This window comes from Gouania willdenowi, chromosome 24 (assembly GCF_900634775.1).
Source record: "Gouania willdenowi chromosome 24, fGouWil2.1, whole genome shotgun sequence".
Lineage (NCBI taxonomy): Eukaryota > Metazoa > Chordata > Actinopteri > Blenniiformes > Gobiesocidae > Gouania > Gouania willdenowi.
Genome location: NC_041066.1, coordinates 8,438,627 through 8,462,100, shown reverse-complemented (window position 1 = coordinate 8,462,100; position 23,474 = coordinate 8,438,627). Strand labels below are relative to the sequence as shown.

Genomic DNA, 23,474 nt, shown 5'->3' with positions numbered 1-23,474 from the left:
GTGTGTGTGTGTCTGCATCCATCTCCTCCGTGCGTTATCTTCACACACATGCGCGCGTCTTGCTAAGAGAGACACGGAAGGACCGCGAAAAATAAACGTTTTGCAACACCAAAGTCGCAACTCTCTCTAAACGGCTCTGTCTGATCCGCATCAGCAGTGTGTGTGTGTTTACATTGTAGCTGCTAGCATACTTTCTTAGCACATAGAATAATATAAGAACACTTACCCTTGCACAGAACAAACAATAATCAAAGTAGAGCCGTGTTGTGGACCCACAAAAAAGTTACATTCCTCTGTCTGAATAACCAGACAGTTTGTGATAAGGTCGACTAACGTCCGTCAGCACAGTCATGAGACGAAGGAGGAAGTGAAGTCCGTGACCGGAGATTAAAAGGAAGTTTGGAATCACGGGAATAATATTTAATAACCATGAAATATTAACTTTAATGACTTTTAGCGGTACAAAAATGTTTTTAATATTGACCTTTTTTTTTTTTTAAACCCAAACAACCTGCGACATGGTGACATCATGAACCTGGAACCGGAAGTATGGCGCTCTTACCGAGGGAGCCGTAATTATAAAATTAATGTTTTGACCGTTTTGCGTGACCAAATTATTCCAAAATAACAGATACACACACTCGGGGGATTTGGAACGTGGATGAATAGCAGTTAATTCATAGTTCATCTGTTTCGCCTTCAAAATGGATACCGGAAGTCGTCTCAACTGTGATCAAAAAGGATGCCGGAATTCGACTCTCAACAGATGGTGCGCTAGCGCACCCTCACACCCTGAGGTCAAAAGTTGAATAGGTTTCATTTTGGGACCATCCAGAAGTGAAATAAAATTAAAATAAACATATTGAAATGACCAAATTACTCCAAAATAACAGATACACACACTTGGGGTATTTGGAACCCGTTCACCGAGTTTCAGGTCGAACTCGCACCGCGTCGGGGAGATATTTGCTGCACACACGCACGCTTTTTAGTTAGACTAGTACAGTGCCCGTCGGAAGTATGCATTTATGTGGGAGCATAAGGGGTATATTTGTGGGTGCAAAATGTGGGTGCAATTTCCCTGGTTGAACATGATGAATGTGTTTGTTTTTTATATTACTTTTATATTATTTGTACTTTTATATTTTTTTGTTTGTATTTTGCTGTATTGTATGTTTTTTTGGAGTCATTATCTTTCTGTTGTGTTTTTGTGCTTTTTTTGTGTAATTATTGTTTTTGTTGCCATTGTAGTGATATTCTGGAGTCATTAAGTGTATTTTTTGTATAAATATTTAGTTTTGAGTATTTTTTGTATAAATATTTAGTTTTGTGTATTTTGAGCCATTTTCAAATTTTTGTTGTATTTTTCTGTAATGTATGTTTTTTGAAGTCATTTTGTGTATTTTTTGTATAAATATTGTTTAGTTTTTAGTTTAGCTTTATTTTACTCATTTAGTATATCTTTATTCTAAATACTGTGTGTGTGTGTGTCTACATCCATCCAGTACAGTGCCCGTTGGAAGTATGCATTCATGTGGGAGCATAAGTTACAGTTACCAATTATGGCCAAATGAGAATATGTTTGAAGGTTGGATGTACAAAGAAGTGTACATACTATGTAGTGTTATAAAGGGGTTTATTTGCAGGTGCAAAGTGTGTGCGATTTCGCGTGTGCAATTTCCCTGGTTTAATTTTATGGGACATGTGCATGATAGATGTGTTTGTTGTTTTTTTATACTCATTTTTATATTTTTTGTTTGATGTATTTTTCTGTAATGTATGTTTTTGGAGTCTGTGTATTTTTTTGTATAATTATTGTTTTTTGTATCCATTGTAGTGATTCTGGAGTCATTTTGTGTATTTTTGTATCTTTTTTAGTGTAGTTTTGTGCATTTCTAAATTTTCTATTGTTATTTTGTGTATTTCTGACCAATATATCAATAATTGCGGTAGCTTTGTATTGTGTATCGTATCGTGAGGTTGCCACCCCTAGAACAAACTGCCAGCAGAGCTGAAATCAGCATCCAATGTGAACATTTTTAAATCAAAGTTAATGTGTTTGTTGATGTTTTTAAATGTTTTTGCTGCTGATTTTAATGTTGTTATTGATTTTTAGGCTGTTGAATGCTTTCTGTTGCACTTTATGATCATGTAAAGCACATTAAGTTGCCTTGTGTATGAAATGCCCAATACAAATACATTTGTCTTGCCTATTGAAGTAATCACATAACAGTCGCATGGTATTTAAAAACTTTTTTAAAAATCCACTTTAAATGACACTCACTGTATTGAATTTATAGATTAAGCCTTAGGAAACCAATGTTTGAGACACAGTTAAGGGTTTAGGAGAACCTGCTGTTCCACAAATTAAAAATCATATGAAATTAAAGAGAGGTACTTATGACATGAAGAGGGAAGTACACATGATTTGACAAAAATGCAAAGGGAATACACGGGACAAAAAAAATTGGGAACCACTGGTTCACACCAACAACGTTCAGTGAGAAGAACCCCACTGTGCATGAAATGCTGACATTCTGTGAGCATTATGGTTCTTCAGGGGACTGCAAGCCTTTATATGTCAAATATAATTTTGACGATCATCACTCTTGTCTGCAAGTGGGATCACATCAATAGCTGCAGCAAAACTACAGAGGATAAAGATTTGTGAACATTTCAATCAGTTTCACTCAACAAACAGACCAGTAAAACTCAATACATTAAGACTATTCTTTATTTAAAAATCACAAGAAATTTGAACACTTGATTCTCCTCAGCATCACTATCACTTCTGGTGAAGAGAATTGTCCAACGTGATTCTATTTGTCCTTTAGCTACGAGTGAACTCTCTGAGCTACATCTTTATGCACTATTTCTTCACGGCTTCTGTGCGGCTCTGAAGCTGGACCTTCACTTGTGAATGCATATAAAAGCCTGTAATTATTGACAGTTGGCCTAGCATTTTGGTCTTTGTGCACACACTGCTCAGCTACTTTTTCATGTGCATAATTAGAGAGAACACCTCAGGAGATGGTTTTCTTTAAACCTGTGTTCAGTTCTCTGCTTGTCTTTGTGTGCTCTGTCATCATTTTTCTCATAAGAAAAAAGAAAAACCCTAAAAACAACTGAAGTACAGGCTTTAAACAAGCAGCTGGGATTAAATGTGAGCTAGGTTATTGCTGCAAATTACCTTTTCAAGACATTCAACCTCTCTGCCAGATTACTTGAATTATATGGATGGTCATGACTCACAAGGGCCATAAGCAGTTAAACTTCCATCAAACTGACTAAATTTAGTAAACGACAGGTATAGCTGCTGCTTACCTAACCATTATGATTGTATAAATCAAATCCTTACCTTTACAAGCAGAGGTGCTCATTACACCAATAACAATCAACGATAGTGCAAGTCAATTATTTCTAATGTTCCCATTACAACAGAAATAGAGAAACAAGTTGGGAAATGCCTCGGGGTACATCGCGATGCAGAACATGGACGACTCTGCATCAACGCAGGGACTTAACATTAATCATAGCGTAGTAATGTTGCGTCCTTATTTTATGTACGCGGGAGGACAATAAAGATGTAAAGTAAAATAAAAATACAATGTCCGTAGTAGTATAGTAATATTAGCAAAGACATGCCCTGTAAACTTCCCTGTAGGAGTGTGACGATATCTCAATACGGCGATATATTGCGATATTTTTTTTGCACGATCAATTATCGATATGCTGTCACTGTTTGTTGAAGGAATCAATATATTGTTTACTGGAATATTGCACTATAATGGTGTCACTGGTAAGAAATACCCTATTTTTTGTTTACAGAAAGCACTATTGGAGATACTTATTTGTTTAGATTGGTATGTTGACACTTATTTACAGTAATTTTTCACTAAAATAGTATCACTGCTCATAGGACACTTTTTAAATATATTGTCTTTCAGAGATATAAATTCAAAAAAGGGTTTTTTCACTTAATCTTTTTTTTTCTTGTTATGTCATAGATTATCGTAGATTGATTTCTGACCAATATATCGATAATCGCAGTATCGTCATATTGTGAGATAATCGTTATCGTGAGCTTTGTATCACGTATCATATTGTGAGGTACCCAGAGGTTCCCACCCCTACTTCCCTGTGTTTGGAATATTTCTCAAAAAGAAAAGTCATTTCATAATTAGGCAATCAAAGAACTAGGTTTTGTTTATATACATAAATGCTATACAAAAGGCTAGTTTTGTATAATAAAGTGCTTTACTCATTTTAAAGTGAGAAGGCAGAACATCTAAAAGCTGATGATGATTTATTTTCTGTATTTCTGTAGCAATCCCATCACCATACTGTAAAACTATGACTTACCAACAGCTGCTGAGAGTAAAGTGTGTAAAGCCACCACATGAGTGCCACTGTAGGACTGTCAGATCAAACTCCACCCTGGGAATCTACCGTACATGTTGTGGTCGACAACTGAGAGGAGACCAAAGCTCAGCAGTAACAATAATGGATCCTTTGGTGAAAGCAGCTGTGAATGTTTGTTACCACATGGCTTGCACTGAAACCCGCTGAGTGGTTGAGAGACATTACTCAGGTTCCAAAACCTAATGCATCAAGTTAGTGCACAAGCACAGTGTGGTAAGCCTACAGAGAGCCTACTGTTCTAGATTAAAACAGTTTGCTCTATATTCTTAAGATATTAACTAGTACTCCACATATAACTTCCACAGGGTAACATTACATTTGAACAAATAAAAGACCTCAGCACTGAGTGACTTGTTTAAAAACTTGTTTTTAATGAGAGTTTTTAAGTGCAGGTACTGTATGTGAAGCCAAACACAGGAGGATGTGAAATGTTCCAACTAACAAGTATAACATGTTGGCTTTTTAAAATGGTACCTAACTATTAACAGTATTTAATAAAGATGTGAAAATGCAGAAAAATGACAAAAAAAATAAATAAATAAATAATTGTACCACTAGTAAGGGTATAAGAAAACTTGATTTAGCAATACATCACGATATTTCACCACGCGCTTATTGTATCAATCCAAAAAATGTCCAAATCAATTTTTGTAATCATGTTTGGGGAAAAAATATTCCATTGCGCTAACATATGCATAGCACGTGAAATAAATCACTTTTCAATGCATTTTAGCTTGGAAGTTGATTGTAATTTATTTTCATTAAACATATTAGATACTTTAATGTATGTGGTTAAGTGTTTTTAAAGAATTTAAGAATGTAACAGAATCAAAATGTATTGTAGAATCAAAATATAAACTTTTTTGAAAAATGTAATTTGACAGTTCGATAAACATACTACTTGTTTTTTATATATATTACCATGTACTTGCCCTTGCAAGTTTAAAAATAAATAAATACATTGTATTTCATACCATTTGGTACTTGTCAAGGTGAAATTTGTAATTATTGATATTGTGATTTATATCGTATTGTTTAGGATTGGGATATATCGTACCGTGACACGCAAATCGTGAATCGTTTGATATCGTCAGATTCACGGCAAAGAACCATAATCAAGTCCTTTATTTATTCCAGGGAGAAATTACTTTTGTTACAGCCGCTCAATAAATATTATTAATAAAAAGAATAAACGCTAAACAAAGAAGACAGAAAGAATGAATGTTTAAGTATATTATTAAGTAAGACTAAGGATTAGACACACACACATTACAGTAGTAAACAATAAAATAAGATAAATAAGAAAATTATAATACAAATATAATGCAGATATTTACAACTATCAAAGCTGTGAGGTTACCGTGATGAATTGTAGAGTGTGATCGCCACAGGCAGATATGATTTCCTGTGGCGTTCTGTGGAGCACTGTGGTAAGATCAGCCTGGTGCTGAAGGTGCTCCTGTGACTTCCATATTATTTCAATTATTTATTTATTTTTAAATATTAAATCAATTTTTTCAGAAAATATTAGTTTTTAACTCCTGTGAAGAAACAAAATAAAAACTAAGTAAAGATACAATTAAAATGTAGATATAAGTTGTAGTGACATGGATTATTCTGACTGCTCCTTTTTATTTATTTAAATGTCATATAAAGATGCATGACAAGTTGAGAACAGCATTAATGTCACCCGATTGCAATTCCCCCTCGGGATCAATGGTTTACTGAAGCAGATCAGGTTCATTGATTAAGTTTTGATCAACATAATTTAAAAGGTTCCGATGACATCATTCCAGACCATAATAATTACACAAAATTAAATGGACACAAGGATGCATCAGTTATTTCACCACTAGGGAGCAGAATACTTTACAGTATAAGAAGTTATTATTAATCTAGATGTTTCAGACTCCACAATCCCTGGCATTGATGGTCTAGTCCACACAACAGAACAACTTTTCCCACTGATCTTCTGTAGCTCTGATTAGATGTTGAGGGGAAACGGACAAAGCTTCAGAGACACATTAAGGTTAAGCAAGCACTGGTGGCTCTGCTTTAGGAGTCAGTGATGATTTGCATTGTTTTTTTGGCAGTTTAGACGGTGTTTCGGTCTAGGTGGTGTTTGAAGCGGCCATAAGAGAACAGGGGAGGGCGGTGCACCTAATGAGCGCTCCCCAGAAAAATGTCCCCATATGAAAACGTCCTTTTCCTCATGGTGACAACGTTTCAACACGATTTTATCCATTTGATAGGGCCCTAGTGTAGTTGTTGTTAGCGCACTCACGACTGAGACTCGCTGCAGTGCATAAAGCTTGTGTCCACTGATTGGCCAGCAGCCCAGGAAGGCGGCTTTCGGCAATTCTGATTGGCGAACACATACAGGTACATCTAAAAATAACTGAATATCATAAAAACGTTTAATAATTTTTGTCACTCATTTCAGAAAGTCAAACCCATATATGATACAGGCTCATGACAAAGTGAAATATTTCAAGCCTTTATTTATTGAAATTTTGATGATTATGGCTAACAGATAATGAAAACCCAAAATTCAGTGTCTCGGAAAATTTGAATATTACATAAGATCAATGAAAAAAAGGACCTAAGAATGAAGATGACCTAAAGGCTGCTATCAAAGCAACCTGGGCTTCTATTACGCCTGAGCAGTGCCACAGGTTGATTGCCTCCATGCCACGCTGCATTGATGCAGTAATTCATGCAAAAGGAGGCCCAGCCAGGTATTGAGTCAAAGAAATGAACATACTTTTCAGAAGCCTTACATTTGTGTAAAATATCCTTTTTTTATTCATCTTATGTAATATTCAAATTTTCCGAGACACTGTAAGCCATAATTATCCAAATTTAAACTTAAGAAATAAAGGCTTGAAACATTTCACTCTGTGACACGAGCCTATATCATATATGGGTTTGACTTTCTGAAATGAGTAAAAAATTAGAATATCATGAAAATGGTCAATATTTTTTGTCAGATGTACCTGTATATCACTCAAATGATGAAGATGGAAGAAAAAACCTCAGCATCTGAGGTTAGTTATCACAGTAGTGAAAACCTCTATATTGATGTGATTAAAGTTAATCATTCAGCATTACTACCTGCAGTCTTGCATAGATTGATTTCGTACAATCTTATGTAATCAGGAAAAGTCAAACACAACTTTTAAGAAAAAAAACTAAAACTCTGCTTCAACAAATACATTCTCTTGTACTCCATGACTGAAGCCCAGTAAGGGTTCTTTCACAGGCTGCCATCACCAAAACAAACTCATTGGACCTGACAACAGCTGCCAGAGCCTGGGAGCCTCGTCCTCCAGGCCCTGATGGATTATGGGATAGAAGCCAGAGTGATTAGCCCCTGACATGGGGGAATTTCTAAAGAGCACAACCACAAAATAAATACCCAACATCCAAGCGTCCGCAGAGGGCGATCCTGCCCCTTTATGTCATGTCCAATCTATGGTGAGCTTGTAGCTTACTCTGTGGATAAATATGTATATATTTTTTTTTAACTCTACTTTTTTAAGTAAAATATTGTAAAACTTTGTGACATTTTCTTCTAAAAAGTAGCAGACAACTTCCTACCGAACACCAATTATTTTCAGCTGCAGTCACAGCTGGCTTCTACTGGCAGCCTGACAGTGACATACACCAACTGAGCTCCAATGCTTCTATTTTAGGAAATATTGCTTCTTCTCGGGTATGAATTATCGGTGAAATCCTAATGGCCAAATAGAAGCGAGGCTGTTGGCTTCTTCTGCCAAAAGAACAACCGTTCATCATTTCCCAGCATTCTCTTCTGGCACAGCTTTAAGCAGCATCTGTTCCTCACAAACAATTCATTTAAACGCTGATCATTTCTTTTGCCTATCCATTTCAAGAGAACAAGCCCACAAGCGGTCCTAGTAGAACTTTTCAGAGGAGGATGTGCACACTATAAACCTCTGCACGTCCTCAAACAAGCCGAAAGAATGGCATACATGGAAAAAAAAAAAAAAAAAACAACCGCCTGGGGTTCATCCTGATTTATTTAGCCACCATAAGAATTACCGACGTTATTCAGCTCCACAACTCAACTCTTTCCTGATAATACGCTCATTTATGTTGTATTAGTGTGGCAAAAAGGCACAAAATTCTCAGTAAATTTGATGGGAACTTATGCTCGAGAATTTTGGGAATGTTAAAAAATAAAAGCTTTTCATGAGAATTATGTGATGGAATTAATTTCAAATAACAGTATCATATCCAAACAAAAATGCAAGCATCCATTTAAAAAAATTGAAATAAAATACTAATAAAAAACATAACATTTTAACTATAGTGGAAATATTATGGCAATTTTCAAAGTTGAAAACCTTCCACAGGGAAAAAAAATAAATAAATCGGGAAATTTACTCAGTTGAAGGTTGGCCCTTCACAGGGATGTGTTTGGATATGTTTAGCATCATCTAAAATATCAGTAATAGTTATTTAAAATTAATCCAAACTAATTACTCCCAATTTACTCCGGGTTAATTCCAATAAATACACCAGAAATGTCTCACCCCTTTGCAACCATAGTTGTAACATTTCTCAGTGATCATATTAGAGTGATTTTTAAATACTGATCATCATCATTGATCTGAATTCCTATTCAGTTGTGCCTGGAATTACTTTGAGGTTTCTTTGTGTGTTTTGTCTTTGGCCTAATAGTATTTATGGTGAGAAATTGAAGGAGAATTAAAAAGGATCGCTATATTATAAAGTACAAAGTAAACATTTTAGAAGTAGAAATTTTAAAGCACTTTATGTAGTCACATAAGCTTTATGTTTTATTTAGATTATGGTCATTCAGTCCTATTACAATATCATTTTGCAGACGCTTTGGTTCAAAATGGCATACAACACCAGCAGTTACAGTTAAGGTACTTGCTCAACACCCTGAAGACCTAGGTTGGATTCGAACCTGTGATCGTCTGTTTACAAGCTTGCTTCCTCTTGTCTTTTTATATACGCACACAGAGAAGTGAAAGCTAATTTTAGTCGACATTTGAAGTGACATTGAAAATGAAATTTCAAATGGGAACTTATCCTGACAATACAGACAAATATCAACAGTGACGTGCAGTGACCACTAGGGTAGACCACCAATACCACCAATGGCAATTCCATATGTTTCTGCTGGCAAGTGTAAATCTAACAAAATCAACATCGTAAAACACCATTAAAGAAACAAACAATTGTTTAATATAGCCTCCATACTCTCCCAACAAGAAATATATCTCATGACACGAGAGTGCATCCATTGTTAGTGTTGGAAACAAAAAAAATGACAACAACTCAGAACAGCCTCAGTGAGGTGCATCCACAAAGCCAATCCTTCCTTTTGTACCATTCACTGTGGCAATTATGAAACATTTTGACTTTTCCTTTGCTGAAGGTCTGGTAGCTCAGGTGTTTGTCTCCCATCTTTTAAAAGTTGTCGTTATGTCCTCAAAAGAAAGTTTCTTTATCATCTCTAGCGCTGTCACCCTGACTGTAGTGTTATCCCGCCCACTAACTAGAGAACGTAGCAGCGGCCACGCTGGATCAATTCACTAATGCACTCTGAACTTACGTATAACATTTAGCATAGCGCGGGTTATGTACAATAAATGGTTTTCATCTTGGGGAACCGACTGCGCATGCGCAAACACATTAAAACACGCTATGGGAACAGAGGCAAAGCAGCAATGTGCTTCTGGAAGAGGGCGTGGCCTCCTCCTGCATACAATGGAGTGAGACGGTGCAAAATGCTGACACTTTCAAACTTATAAGTACTGCAGACTATTGGAAATTGAAAAATAAATAATTTATAATCATATTATAATTAAAACAAATAATCAAAATATCAATTCACCCTTGGGTAGGCACTGCCTACCTTGCCTACCCTGACGGCAAGTCACTGGATATCAACATATCAAAATCATGAAGGATTTCAGTGACAGTAAAGCTAAACTTTTCATGAATAATTTTCTTCTTTGTTGTTTCTTTTAAAAATGAAATGAAAATAAAATAATTGAGTTTTATTCACAAGCATATAAAATGATTTATTTTGGCCATAAAAAGCAGCCCTTGTTCAAACAATAGTTTGTCAAACATTGAAGTAACAGGTTGCACTGAATGGTTGAGATGACCTCTGAAGGTAGCAGAACTTACCACACAACTGTTAATTATTTACAGAACTGGTAGGGCCCTATAAAATCTTTTTTTTTTAATCTTTTTTCCCAAATTCTGTTTTTTCCACTTTAATTTTTTAAATTCCTTTTTTTTTTTTTGAAATATTTAGCATTTTTTAAAGAAAATATTAGTTTTTAACTCCTGTGAGGAAACAAAATAAATACGAAAAAAACAAAATTAAACAAAAATGTATGTCAAAAATAAAGTAAGATACAATTAAAAGGTAGATATAAGTTGTAGTGACATGAATTATTATGACTGCTCCTTTTAATTATTTATCTGTCATATAAAGATGTATGACAACAGCATTAATGTCACCCAATTTCTCTCAGGGATCAATAGTTTACTGAATCTGATCAGGTTTATTGATTAAGTTTTAATCAACTTAGTTTAAATTAACCTAATTTAAATTGTCCTATCTTCTGTAGCTCGGATGAGATGTTGTTCGAATCTAACATTCTAATAACGTTGCTCCAACGGACTTATTTTGTAAACTGGAAGTTCCCACTGTGACGGCGTTTCATGCCGATTCTGTCCATTTCCGCGTTTAACCGGACTTTATAGGGCCCTACACTGGTCAATTTTTCAGACAGTTATGTTATTTACTCGGCGTTAATATAACTTGCATGACTTTCAAAAGGTTGTTGTAGGTTTTTGTGTGCTTTACAGAATGGTAAAGGCAGAGCAGAATAACTCGTAACGCAAAATAAATGTGTTCCTCTAAATCACTTAGGGTGCTTTCACACATATAGGCCGGTGGACTCGGTACGATTCAGGCGGTGAATCTGCAACATTGTTGCATTTTAACTTGGTCCGGTCCAGTTTCACTTATCTTATTTGCCAAGCACACCAAACTTTCTGAACTACGTCACACAGGCGAACCGGTCGGTCGCCGACTGGACAGAATACTTCAGCCTCCAATGCCGTGACGATGTGGCACTGCCATGTCACTAGTACTGACAGTCGCGCCACCACGTCCTATATTTGGTCTCTCTTCCAATGTTTTCCAAAGGAAATCCTAAAACAATCCCCGCAGAAATGTCATAAATAACAATTAAAAATAACCCATAATCACACGTTGCCACAACCTGCGCTAATGCGCTACATAAACACAGAGATGAAATGTGACGTGTTTGTTTGTGTGCCGCTGAGCTGTCACTGATGGGGTTGCCCCGTTACAAATGCGCTTCAATGTAAAGTCCTATATTTGGTCCTGGTTGTTTTCTCACATGTTTAAAGTCCGCACCATGCTTCGCTTGAGCCTAACCGAGACCTCCATTTTTCAGAACCAGAGTTCGCTTGTTGGCTACGCACCAGAGTTCCAGTGACCTTTCACATATCACAAAAAGACCAGAGTATCCGAGGAAGCAAAGCATGGTGCCGATCAAAGAGGTATGTGTGAAAGCACCCTTAAAAGTCCCAGACTCGTCTCCCAATAAGTCCACTTTCTCTCCTTCTCACTAATATTGCACGTATGTGAACAGGGCAGACGATTGCCGTCTGTGGCGGCTCCGCTGCACAACGAGAGCTCCCAATAACGGCTTCATAAGGAACTTTTACACAAGTAACACAATATTACAAAAAAAAAAAAAAAAAAAATGTGGAGAAAAGCATGACAAATAAACTAAATTAAAAAAAATCATCAAAGAAACGTGGTAGATACCAATGTAAACATTGTACGAGAATCAACAATTTCATGTCACATCCGGCAGAAGATGACTGCTTCCCATGGCTTTAAAGAATAAAATCCTTCAAAAATACACTTCTGTCTTTTTTTTTTTTTTTTTTTTAAATAAATGTGCACATATTTTGAATATTTGTGGTAATAATATAAGAACATATGTTATATACACGACTAGTTTATAATTCCTATTAAGAAATGTATATACAAGACTAGTAAATTTAGCTCATGGAGGATTTGGATATTATATGGAAATGTTTATGAGTTTGGACACTTCCATTCTCGGTCATTGAATCAGAAAAATAAGTCGACAATACGTGATGATACGGAATGGTCTTCAGACTGAAGCAGAGCAAACCTAAAACAGCATCTTTACCGTGAGGTAGGACATTAATACTGATTTAGCTCAACTGTCAGCAGATAGCGAGGACCAGAGGACGTCGAGCTGCTGTCCAGCAGACGGACAATGGACCTCAGTTTGAACACACACAGCACCGGGGGTCTCATCTGGCCAATTAGCCCCTCTGCTAACCAGTGGTGGTCTGTGCTCTGTCAGAGAGACGCTAGCCTCGGCTACTCACCGCGGTCCTGGTCCGGGTCTGTAAAACCCAGGTCAGGGTGCCTGCGTTGGTCGTGTACGGATTCCAGGCTCCTGTTATACAGCCGTTGGTAAAGCAGCCATTAAAAGCTGCAGCGTTGAAGCGACGGTAAGACAAACAGCACCGACTGCTCGCTGCAAAGCATTGTGGGAAATGATGTCGACACGAGCCCACAGCGCACGTGAGATAAGGGCGCCCTCTGGCGTTCAACACGTGACACTGACACATTTTATATAATAGCGTTAGCGATAATAATAATGATAAAAAATAACATTTTTACATATTTTTATTATAAAAACTGATTTTGGAAAACAAATGAATGTCCACATTCTAAATACATACAAATAAAATATTGTTGTTTTTTTTTATTATTGGTAATACATATTATTTAATTTATGTTATGTCTTTTTCCGTCCTTTTACCAGTTATTCTCAACTTGTGGGTCGGGACTCAAAAATGGTTGGTTGATTTCTAAAAAAGTGAGTCACAATTGAATGATCTTGGAAAAATGTGGGTCCCAGGGTGAGACCAGTTGAGAACCCCTGCTTTTAATATTTTCATTTTTATTAATACAAGTAAGAGTTCCATTACATGCTGCAATCATTTGTACTTTATGTGCTGCAAGAATCTTCAAAAGAAGTATTATAAAGTAAGTCTACTGATAAATCCAGCATGGCTGGCAGTATGTATTTAAAATGGGGGATGCTTTTAATGTTTACCAAATAAGAAGGAATGATACATTACGAGACATTTCAAAATGAGCAAAATCGTTTTAATGGGGAAAAATAAGATAACATTTTAGACACAGATAAACACAAAATTGTAGTTATTTCCCATTTTCTTCATTTCTCAAGTGGGCTACTACAGTTTTGGAAGTCATGAATATTCCTGGAGCTTCTACCTGAGCCGCTAGGTGGCGATAGCAGCCAAACACTGAAGCACTGTTTGCAGATAATAGAAGAAGATTCTGCTTGTTTTTTCCCCCTCAGTCGCAGTTTGATTACGTCATCAACATGGAGCCGAAACACATGTCAGCATTTGCTCTTTACCAAATGTTACCGACTGAAAACGGACCTTCTACCGCTAAGAAGCCTCCATTACCGGTAAAAGTTAATCAAATACTGCGGGAGCATTTAGTGGCAAGAGTCATCGATTGTGTCCCAGCCGCGGGGCTTTATATGGTGTCCAACATGGGGTTAGTGGTCCAAATCGGACCAGGCAGAGGGTCTATTAATGTAATTATCAGGTTTAGATACAATATGAACCTAAAGATGAGGTACAGTTACACAGATAGCTGTGGTCCTGGGTTTGTAATGTTTATAGGTTGAACTTTACACTTGTTATGTTTTATTTTTCTTACTAATTATACATTTTCGTGTCCAACCAATGATAAATAAGAAGTAGATTCTTCAGGTTGAGGTAGATCCTCCTTTGATAAGGATCATTTGTGAAGCAGTCCCTTTAGAAACCAGTTATATGCTTCTCTAAACTATGTCTAAAACACAAAGGACTGCTGCCCTTGAGGAAATTGACTGTTAAGTTGTGTTATAAATTCTTTTTAGCTAAAATTGGTCCTTCTGTTACTTTAATAACATTTTTTCTGAATCTAAATGTTGCGTACATAATTTATTACAGGATGTGATGCACACACGTTGAACATTTTGTGTAAAGTTAAGTTGTATACAAGCTTTTACAATATAACTGTGTGTGTAATGTTAGTGAGTTGTAAATGCCATTTTTGTTAAATATACTTTTGAATGTATTATGCCAATAATGGCTTAATACAGTGGTTTTCATCCTTGGGGTCGGGATCCCTTGTGGGGTCGCCTGGAATTAAAATGTGGTCGCCTGATATGTTAGAAATTGATTAAAAAAAAAAAAAAACTAGAGTAAAAATTATCTAAAAATCTATTTTTAATTTTTTTAATTTATTTGTTTTATTATCAAAATGGGGTCACAACCTGAAAAAGGTTGGGAACTTCTGGTTTAATAGATCCTCTTACTTTAATGGTTGTAAATCTAGACCATTCCTGGACAATTTTCTTTTTAAATATTTTTGAATGTGTCTTTTTCGCATGTTTTTCACCTATTAAAACAATCCTTTAAATGAATAAAAACGGTCGACTAATGAATTGGTTGAAAAAATGATTTATGCCTGCAGGTCTTTTCATTAATATTGGTTAATATTGTCATTCATTTAGCAGGTGGTGGAAAGAAAAAAGAAGAAGAGGAAAAGAGACAACATGATCGCATCAGCCAAACCGAAAAGTCCAATGAAAGCTGAGAAGAAAAATACAAAGAAGATGATGAGAAAGAAGATTCAGAAGGTTGCAAACGGAGAGCCGAGCGTGAATAGAACAAATGTCCCAGAGAGGGTCGCTGGACCGCTGCTTGAAGATCTGCTGTCTGACTTAACACAAATTAACAACAGCATGGAGAGGGCGAAGCGGTTGTTTGAGTGGCTCATTCGCCCCATCCCTGCTCAGACCTTTTTCAGGTGTCCAGCATCATTTATCACTCAACATTGGTGTTTTGGACCAAAAAAAACTACAACATGGAAATAAAATAACTGAAGTTAAAAAATAGTTTTATCAGACTAGAAAACATTTTCTACATACATCACTTTGAGTTTGTTTATATCTTTGTTAACTTTGCTCAGGTTTGATTTCCCTGAATTTCTAAAAATGAGGTTCTATTAGGGCTGGACAATTTAGCCTAAAAAATGTAAAAGTGCAACAGCAACTTCACAGTAGCTTAAATTTTCTGATTAAGAAATCAGATAACTACATATTTTATAACATATAACATTACAATAAAAAAAAAAAAAACTTTTTCCTTAGCATCTCAGCATAGTGTGAATAACACATTAAACGTGCCTATGGCACACATACAGTATAATCTACTCAAAGGGTAAACAAAGAGGAGGCTGTCTCACATCGAGCTACGGTAACCCACAAGGACGGAATGCGAAAAAGTCAGAAAAAACTGGTGGGGGGAAGAAAAAAATAATTGAATTAAATTAACTTTTTTTTTCAACTCGAATTTGCAAAACAAAAATCGTTTTTAGCTACAAATTCGATAAATCGATTAAATAAATTTTTTTGTCCAGCCCTAGGTTCTAATTTTCAGTATAGAAAGGCATTTAATGATTTTCAAAATAAAGCTTGTTCTGCCTTTTACTCGGATAATTTAGGTCAGGGCTGTTTGGTGGGTACAAATTGATAATGCCATGTTTTTAAAAACCTATTTTTTCCTCAGGGATACATGGGAAAAGAAGCCAATTTTTGTTCAACGCAACAAGCCTGATTACTACAAGGGATTGTTCTCCACAGCAGAGTTTGATCGCATATTGAGAGAGGTAAGCTGTAAAAGGTGCCTGTCGGATAAAAAACACAGTATGACCTTTTTGTGCTAGGTTACAGGTGTCCTACACAGCACAAAAACATCAGTTGGCTTAGTTGGAGTCTTTAGATGCAACCTGACTGAGTGAATTATATTGTTTAGTGCCTGTACTTTTTTTTTATTGTGAAGCAACATTACTGCTTTCTGGATGAAATTGAGTATAAAAAGGGAATTATTTTTTTTAATGAGGATTAGATTTAAAAATAAATTGTTGTGATCAGATATAATGTGTTATTTAGTGAGACAAAAGCTATTTTTATAACACTATCTACAGTATGTATGCATTTGCTATGTCTCTGGACTCCAGATGAGCCGTTTGTGTTGTTTGGCTTCAGGAGTACGTTCAGTACGGAGTAAACCTGGATGTCACCAGCTACACAAACGGGAAAAGAGAAACGCACAATCCTCCAGGGAGAGCTCGGCCGTTTACTGTGTGGGACTTCTATGAGGTGAGGAAACCATGAACTTTCCCTTTGATGAAAGTATTATTGGTCCTTAATTATCAACCTTGTGTGAAACGGAGTTCACATTTGGTCGTACGACAGGACCAATGTGATTTATGAAACATACGTATTTGACCAATCCCAGCGTAGAAATTGTGTTCGATCGTCATTGACGTTACTCCCTTAAATCTTCCTGGTTCGGAGGCCCCGCCCACTGGCAAAAAAAAAGAAAGGAAATCCTCACATCTGAGGTGGAGCAAAACAAAGATGTGCTTTTTGACAGTGTGAAAACTGGATTGAAAGGTATAGTTTTGCAGTGTTATGCTGTTAGACACCATATAAAGGCGCTCATTGGTAGGGGTGTAACGATTCACTCAACTCCTGGGTTCACGATACGATTCTCTCACTTTTATTTTACAAAATGGGACTGTACATAAATGACTGAAAAATATTCCTTTTTTTTTTGGGAAAATACTGTACTATTTTCCTTTTATTTTCATTGTCAAAATAATCCCTTGATAAACTATTCAAAACAATGCAATTTAACAAAAAATAAATCTTGAATGAAATAAATAAAGGAATAATACAAATGAAGAAGAAGCCTATTAGTTTAAATTCTGGTTCTATAATAAACAATGCAAAACTGCAAAATATTCTTCTTTTTAAAAGTGCAACTGAAAATGTATTTTGTGCCTTAATAATTGGACTTTTAAAAAAAAAAAAAGTCATTTCACTGTATTTACGTCAGATATTTGTTTGGACCAGCAGAGGGCGCTGGTAATCCTGTGGTCGGTTGGCATGCAGAAATTCGAGCAGTGAAGAAGAGATGCTATGTGCTAGTAGACAGAGCTAATAGAAAAACGTGACTCTTACAGATATTTACGTAATATTACAGATATTCTTTCGGTGCTAAAGGGGTAAGAAATCATTTATGAACATGTTTAAGAGTAGAAGGCGGCCAGAAAGAAAGTAGTAGCAGATTCCGCCCGTCGCCAACACTTCTGGACAAGAGAAGGATATATAGCGCCCTCTGCTGTTTAAAAAAAAGTACTGCGATTCAATTTTCACAGTATCGATGTGAACCGTGATACCTATGAATCGATTTTTAACTGCCTTACGATTAATCGTTACATCCCTACTCATAGGTGACATCTGCCCCCCTGTGTGCGTTGCAAACAGTTTCAAAGCAGATATTCTGGAGAATCACACGGAAAAATACTGTTTATATCAGCATCACTTGTCCACATGCTTTAGGCAATGAATAACACACTAAAATAAATTAAAGGAACCCTTTCAAAAAAAAAAGCCTTAAAGGTGCAGTCCGCAACTTTCAGATCCCTCCCTCCCCGCTGCTCTCTTGCCCTGCCTCCAAACTTTCCAAAGTCCCTTCCTCAGCTAACAAGCTAACGTTAGCCCGACTCAACATCACAGTAATATAACATGCACTGTTAAAAACATATTACTGCAGCACTTCTCTCTCTTCAATATGCACACACCAATCTTATCAGCAGCAGCAGCAACACTGTATCACTCACAGCAGCCCACACGGAGGCTGCGGTGAGAGTAGCGCGCACGCGAACAAACACATGCACTACAGAGTTTTAGTGCAACAATTACAAATCAAACATAATGTAAATCAAGCAGCAGTAATCACAAGCAGAAAAGTTGCTGATTCCATCTTCTACTTCTCCAGACCATACACTGTAAAAAAGATGACGCTCCAGCCACCTGAAAGGGGCGGAGGCTGTGGGCAACAGCTGTCAGACAGTCCATCACACAATCCTGGCTCTGATTGGTTCTTTTTGCTCGGTCGCGGTGCATTCTGGCAATCTGCCAAAGGCTGCTGGAGCAGCAGAGGGGACTCAATGGGTCTGTTTTTTTTCACACAAACTACTAGTTTGATGAAAAGCTGTCCTTACATAGTGACAGCTTTAGTAAATGTGACAAAAAGTCACTTTTATAAGAGTTACGGACTGCACCTTTAAAATGAATAAATGTTGTCCCTTGTATGTGTCCCAATTTCACCTATACTTCATCACATCGCTGATATAGTTTAAGGTATAATTTACATTTTAATAACATTAATGATTCACAGCAGCATTCCCCCCGGTCCAATGCAGAGGAGAAGCAGTGCTCACTCAGAAAAGCTCAGACCTGATGTGAGGTCTGATCGTAACGTATGCTCACATCTCAATTGATAAATACCGAAGCTTGCGTGAATATGGTCGAACGCACATTGTACAGTCACATCTGAACTTACAACGTATGGTTTTAATCCTTGCTTAACAACACAAAAATGTTACATTTTGTGTTTGTGGCCTTTTGTCCAGCTCTGTCTTCTCTGTCTTCCTCCCACAGAGCGGCTGCTCCCTCCGCATGTTGAACCCTCAGGCTTTTTCCTCCACGGTTTGGAATGTGCTGTCCATCCTCCAGGAGCGGTTTGGCAGCATGGCAGGAGCCAACGTGTGAGTACCAATCCCACTGGAAACATCTCGCTTTGGGACTTCAGTTTGAGTTTGAGCATGGCTCATGTGTAACAGATATCTGACACCAGCACAAACACAAGGCTTTGCTCCACACTATGACGACATCGAGGCGTTTATTGTTCAGCTGGAGGGGAAGAAACATTGGAGGGTTTACAACCCAAGGTACGAGCAGAAACCATTCAAGTCCAAGGCTGCGTCCAAATAGTCCTTCCTATCTCCTTTCCTATCCACTTTTCTATAACCCCATGGATGACGTCACAGGGTTAAAGGAGAGGAGTTAGGGAAAGGCCATCACATTTGTTTTGACAATCCGACGCACTTCCACTAGGTGACGTAATACTCAGACGGTCGCGAAGTTTAGTGACATCTGCCGTGTAAAAAAAACCCACAAATTTCCGAAAATGGACTAAAAGCACTTTATATATATATATATAGAGCACATTTATAACAGTTTCCACTGATATAAATCAAAGGAAAAGATGCTATGAGGAACAAAAGTAAAACTAAAAATATGAATTATGCTGAATAAAACATAATGTGGCTAAAATGTCACTGATCCCTTTTTCTTGAACCACAGAGTGTCTGTTTTATATCAGTTATAATCTGACAATATGTCTCATATATAATAATATATGGGTTTGAGATTGTTTGAAGTTGTTCAAAGCATATTATTGCATTGGCAATTTACATAATCTCTGATATAAACGCTCAGGTGTGCGTTTCCCTTTAAATGTTGTTTCCGCAAGAAATTGTGGGTCAGCAATATCTCATCTTTTTGGTAAAGGATGCATCAGTGTTTCCTAGGCTAAAAGAGGTAAAAAAGGAAGCATTGAGCCTCTTTTCTTGAGCTTAAAGAGAACTCATACGTTCTTTATCATGGCCACCACTTAAACACTTCCGGGGGTGAAGGAACAGTGGATAGGAAAGGAGATAGGAGGGACTATTTGGACACAGCCTAAGTTTCACTACTTAGCTCCTACTCCTGTGGGATTAGTGAGTGAAAAAAATGTTCTTCACATTGTAGATCAGAAGACGAAGTGTTGCCTGTCCTTTCCAGTCGTAAGTAGAGATACAGATGTTTAAACATAGTCATCATGGCTCAGTGGTAATACTTTAATAAGCAATGACTGCTCACTGTTTACTACGCAGCAAACTTTAAGCAGGCCGACATCGGAAAGCCCATCCTGGATGTGGTGCTGGAAGCTGGAGATCTCCTTTACTTCCCTCGAGGTTTCATCCATCAGGGAAACTGTCTGCCCGACGCCCACTCTCTGCACATCACCATCTCCTCCTACCAGAAGAACAGCTGGGGAGATCTGCTGCACAAGGTAAAGCAATCACTAATCAAAGGGGGGAACTAAAAGATACAATCATCTGGCATAGTCTGAGAGATTTATAGAGAACCTTTGAAAAGATGGACAATTTAATTTCCAGAAATATCTTCAACCTTCTTTGTAAAATAATTTAGGAGAATAACTTATTCTGTGTTTTATCAGTGCCTACAAATGTTATGGTCTTTCTGAGAGAAAAGAAGGATGTATGCATCGTATAAAGGTACTAATGGTACATTTATTTTAAGTGTTCCTGTCAAAGAGAATCAAAGTTTAAGAAACTCTGTTTAACCAGAATAAAGTCAGTGTACATCAGAAGACAAGGGGAGTGTGATTTGTGAGGGAAATTGAACTTAGAGTAACTGAACCCCAAAAAACCCCTGTTTTTCTGCTGAATATAAATGTATTTGTGTATGAAGTAGTGCTGTTGACTGCCCTCTATTATGCCCGGCTGTTACAGTTGATTTTTGCTATTGGCTGACAGCAAGATCGTAATGTTTTGGGACCATCTTGCATCACATATAAGCACTGTTAGCCCCGCCACTTTGATAAAAATTGTGGTAGAGAAGAGTGAATAGAGGGCTATAGTAAGTATTGAGTAGCTAGTTAGCATAGCATAGATTGTTCATTGGAGATTTTATAGTATAGACTGGGCGAGTCTTAACTGCTCCGGGAGCCCCGCCCATAATCAAGGTATTTTTTTAATTTCCCTCCTAGTTTGGTTACTTTTTAAGTAAGAGAACATTTTGGACAACCTTGAAAAGCATGTGCATCTCAGTTTGTGGGGTCTCCCTTTGGAACAGCCTTAATATTAAACTTAAAAGTTGTAACAACATAAAGAAATTTTAAATAAATAAATCCAAATTTATGTATAAAATGGTGAAATTATGATATATTTTTTCTTCCCAGCTGGTTCCAGCAGCCTTAGAAATCGCAATAGAGGAAGATGTGGACTTTAGACGAGGTTTACCTCTGGATTACCTGACATACATGGGCGTACAGAACTCAGACAAGGTAAAACTTTGATATAGAATAAATAAGTTACACCCACTACTACAATGTTGTCTTCAGTGTGAATGAGTTTGGTGTCTCTCTCATGAAGGACGATCCACGCCGAGGAAAATTCTTCTCCCAAATCGAGACGCTGATGAAGAAGCTCTCTAATTACGCCCCAGTGGATGCAGCAGTGGACCAGAAGGCCAGAGACTTCCTGCATGACTGCCTGCCTCCCGTTCTCACTGCAGGTACAGGCACACCACCAGCTGAAAATGTACGCCTTCACCCAGGGGTGGGCTCAATCCTAATTGGAAAAATCTGTTGTTGTTGTAATTCAATTTGAATTGTAATTAAGTTCAGATAATTAACTTTTTAATTGTATTTGGCATGGAAATTCTATAAAAACTGTGGAACCAGGTCGTAATTCTATGGCTTACACATACGTACTTCACAATTGTTAAATTACATTTCATAAACTTTTCCCACTACCCGTCAGCTCTCGTGATCATTTTATCATTTAAAAAAAAAATGTAATTGAGGTGTATACTGACAAAAAAAAGGCTCAGACGTCCACACCAAAAATATGAATACCAATATTTTCATGTACTAGGAAGCCTAATATGGTAACCAAGACATGAAAAACAAATTGCATGATGGGTAACATTTTTTAGTGTATTTTACAGCTGGTTTGAATGGGTCAAAACTGACACGTTATCATAGGAGATGCTGACAGAAGAGGAAGGATACGTTTCATGGAGTTATTTATTAAAGGCTCAGTAATTGTGATTAATTGAATTTTAACTTCATTAATTGAGAACGTAATTGAAATCTACTTACGGGGAAAAATAACAATTGTTATTTTAATTGGCAAAAATGCCAGTCACTGTAATCATAATTGAGTTGTAATTAGATAATTGAAGCCGTAATTGTAATTTAAAAATGTAATTGACGCCAATCCTAGTCAAAACTGATCCATTATCATAAGAGATGCTAACACAAGAGGAAGGATGTGTTTTATGGGGCTATTTATTAAATAATGTAATTAAACTTCAGGAATTGAGAATGTAATTTAAATTGACCTTCATAGATAAAATTGTAATTTTAATGGTAATTGGAAAAAAAAACTGCTTGTAATTGAACATGGATAATTAAAGAAGTAATTGTAATTTAAAAATGGTATTGACCCCAACCATGCCTTTACCCACAGACGAGTTAGCCAGCAGTGTCCAGGGAGCCCCAGCACGATGGGAGGATGGAAGAGTGAAGGGTGTGGGGGCACAAATCACCACCCAGACCAGAGTCAGGATCCTTCGTGCTGGATGTGCACGGTAGAAAATAGTTGAATTTTCAAAGGTGCTCCTGAAATCATGTTTTATTTGATTGATTTAAACTTTTATTTCCTGTCAGGTTGTGCAGTGATGGAGAAGCAGTTCATCTGTACTACACTACCAACAACTCCAGAGTTTACCATAAAGAGGAACCCCAAAGTTTTGAAGTTAAAACTGAGGTAACGTTGACTGTTTTTATCTGCTTTACACGCAGCATCCTTATGATGGTGCTGTTTCTCTTTTTAGCACACAGATGCTGTGGAGTACCTCATCCATTCCTATCCTGATTTTGTGACAGTAGAGAGCTTACCATGTGACTCAGTGCAGGACAGGGTAGGTTGTTCTCCATACGTCAGCCACAGCATTATAACAACAGACAGGAAGTGGATCGCTGTATTAGCTTCACATAGTGAAGTTTGCTATTCTTTTTCCAGATCTCTTTGACTGAACTGCTTTTTGAAAATGGGATTATTCACACTGAAGCGCCTCTGTAGTGACAACACAAGTTCACTGTGGTCGTCAATGAAAAGCGATGCATCAAATAAACACATTTTTGAATAACTGTTGTGGTCT

General features: G+C 37.0%; 2 protein-coding genes across 3 annotated transcripts in view; one reads left to right on the top strand and one right to left on the bottom strand.

Moving 5' to 3' along the window:
* extl3 (exostosin-like glycosyltransferase 3) overlaps positions 1-13,046 on the bottom strand; it is a 37,774-nt gene extending 24,728 nt beyond the window's left edge. The window contains exon 1 of the mRNA XM_028439742.1: positions 12,898-13,046. The gene's annotated coding sequence lies outside the window, so the exon portion shown is untranslated. The remainder of the gene's footprint in view (positions 1-12,897) is intronic.
* Positions 13,047-13,877: 831 nt separating this feature from the next.
* riox1 (ribosomal oxygenase 1) lies at positions 13,878-23,463 on the top strand. 2 transcript variants are annotated; one of them, XM_028439590.1, is made up of 14 exons: positions 13,878-14,018; positions 15,120-15,412; positions 16,174-16,273; positions 16,653-16,766; positions 19,119-19,225; positions 19,301-19,408; positions 20,271-20,305; positions 20,396-20,574; positions 21,487-21,591; positions 21,680-21,821; positions 22,781-22,901; positions 22,981-23,080; positions 23,148-23,234; positions 23,336-23,463. In XM_028439590.1, exons 1-14 carry the CDS (start codon positions 13,929-13,931, stop codon positions 23,393-23,395), a joined length of 1,641 nt encoding a protein of 546 aa, XP_028295391.1. In that variant the 5' UTR covers positions 13,878-13,928; the 3' UTR covers positions 23,396-23,463. The 2 variants fall into 2 exon arrangements, with proteins under 2 accessions (XP_028295391.1, XP_028295390.1); XM_028439589.1 differs by having other exon boundaries at positions 13,879-14,018; positions 15,117-15,412.
* Positions 23,464-23,474: the final 11 nt, after the last annotated feature.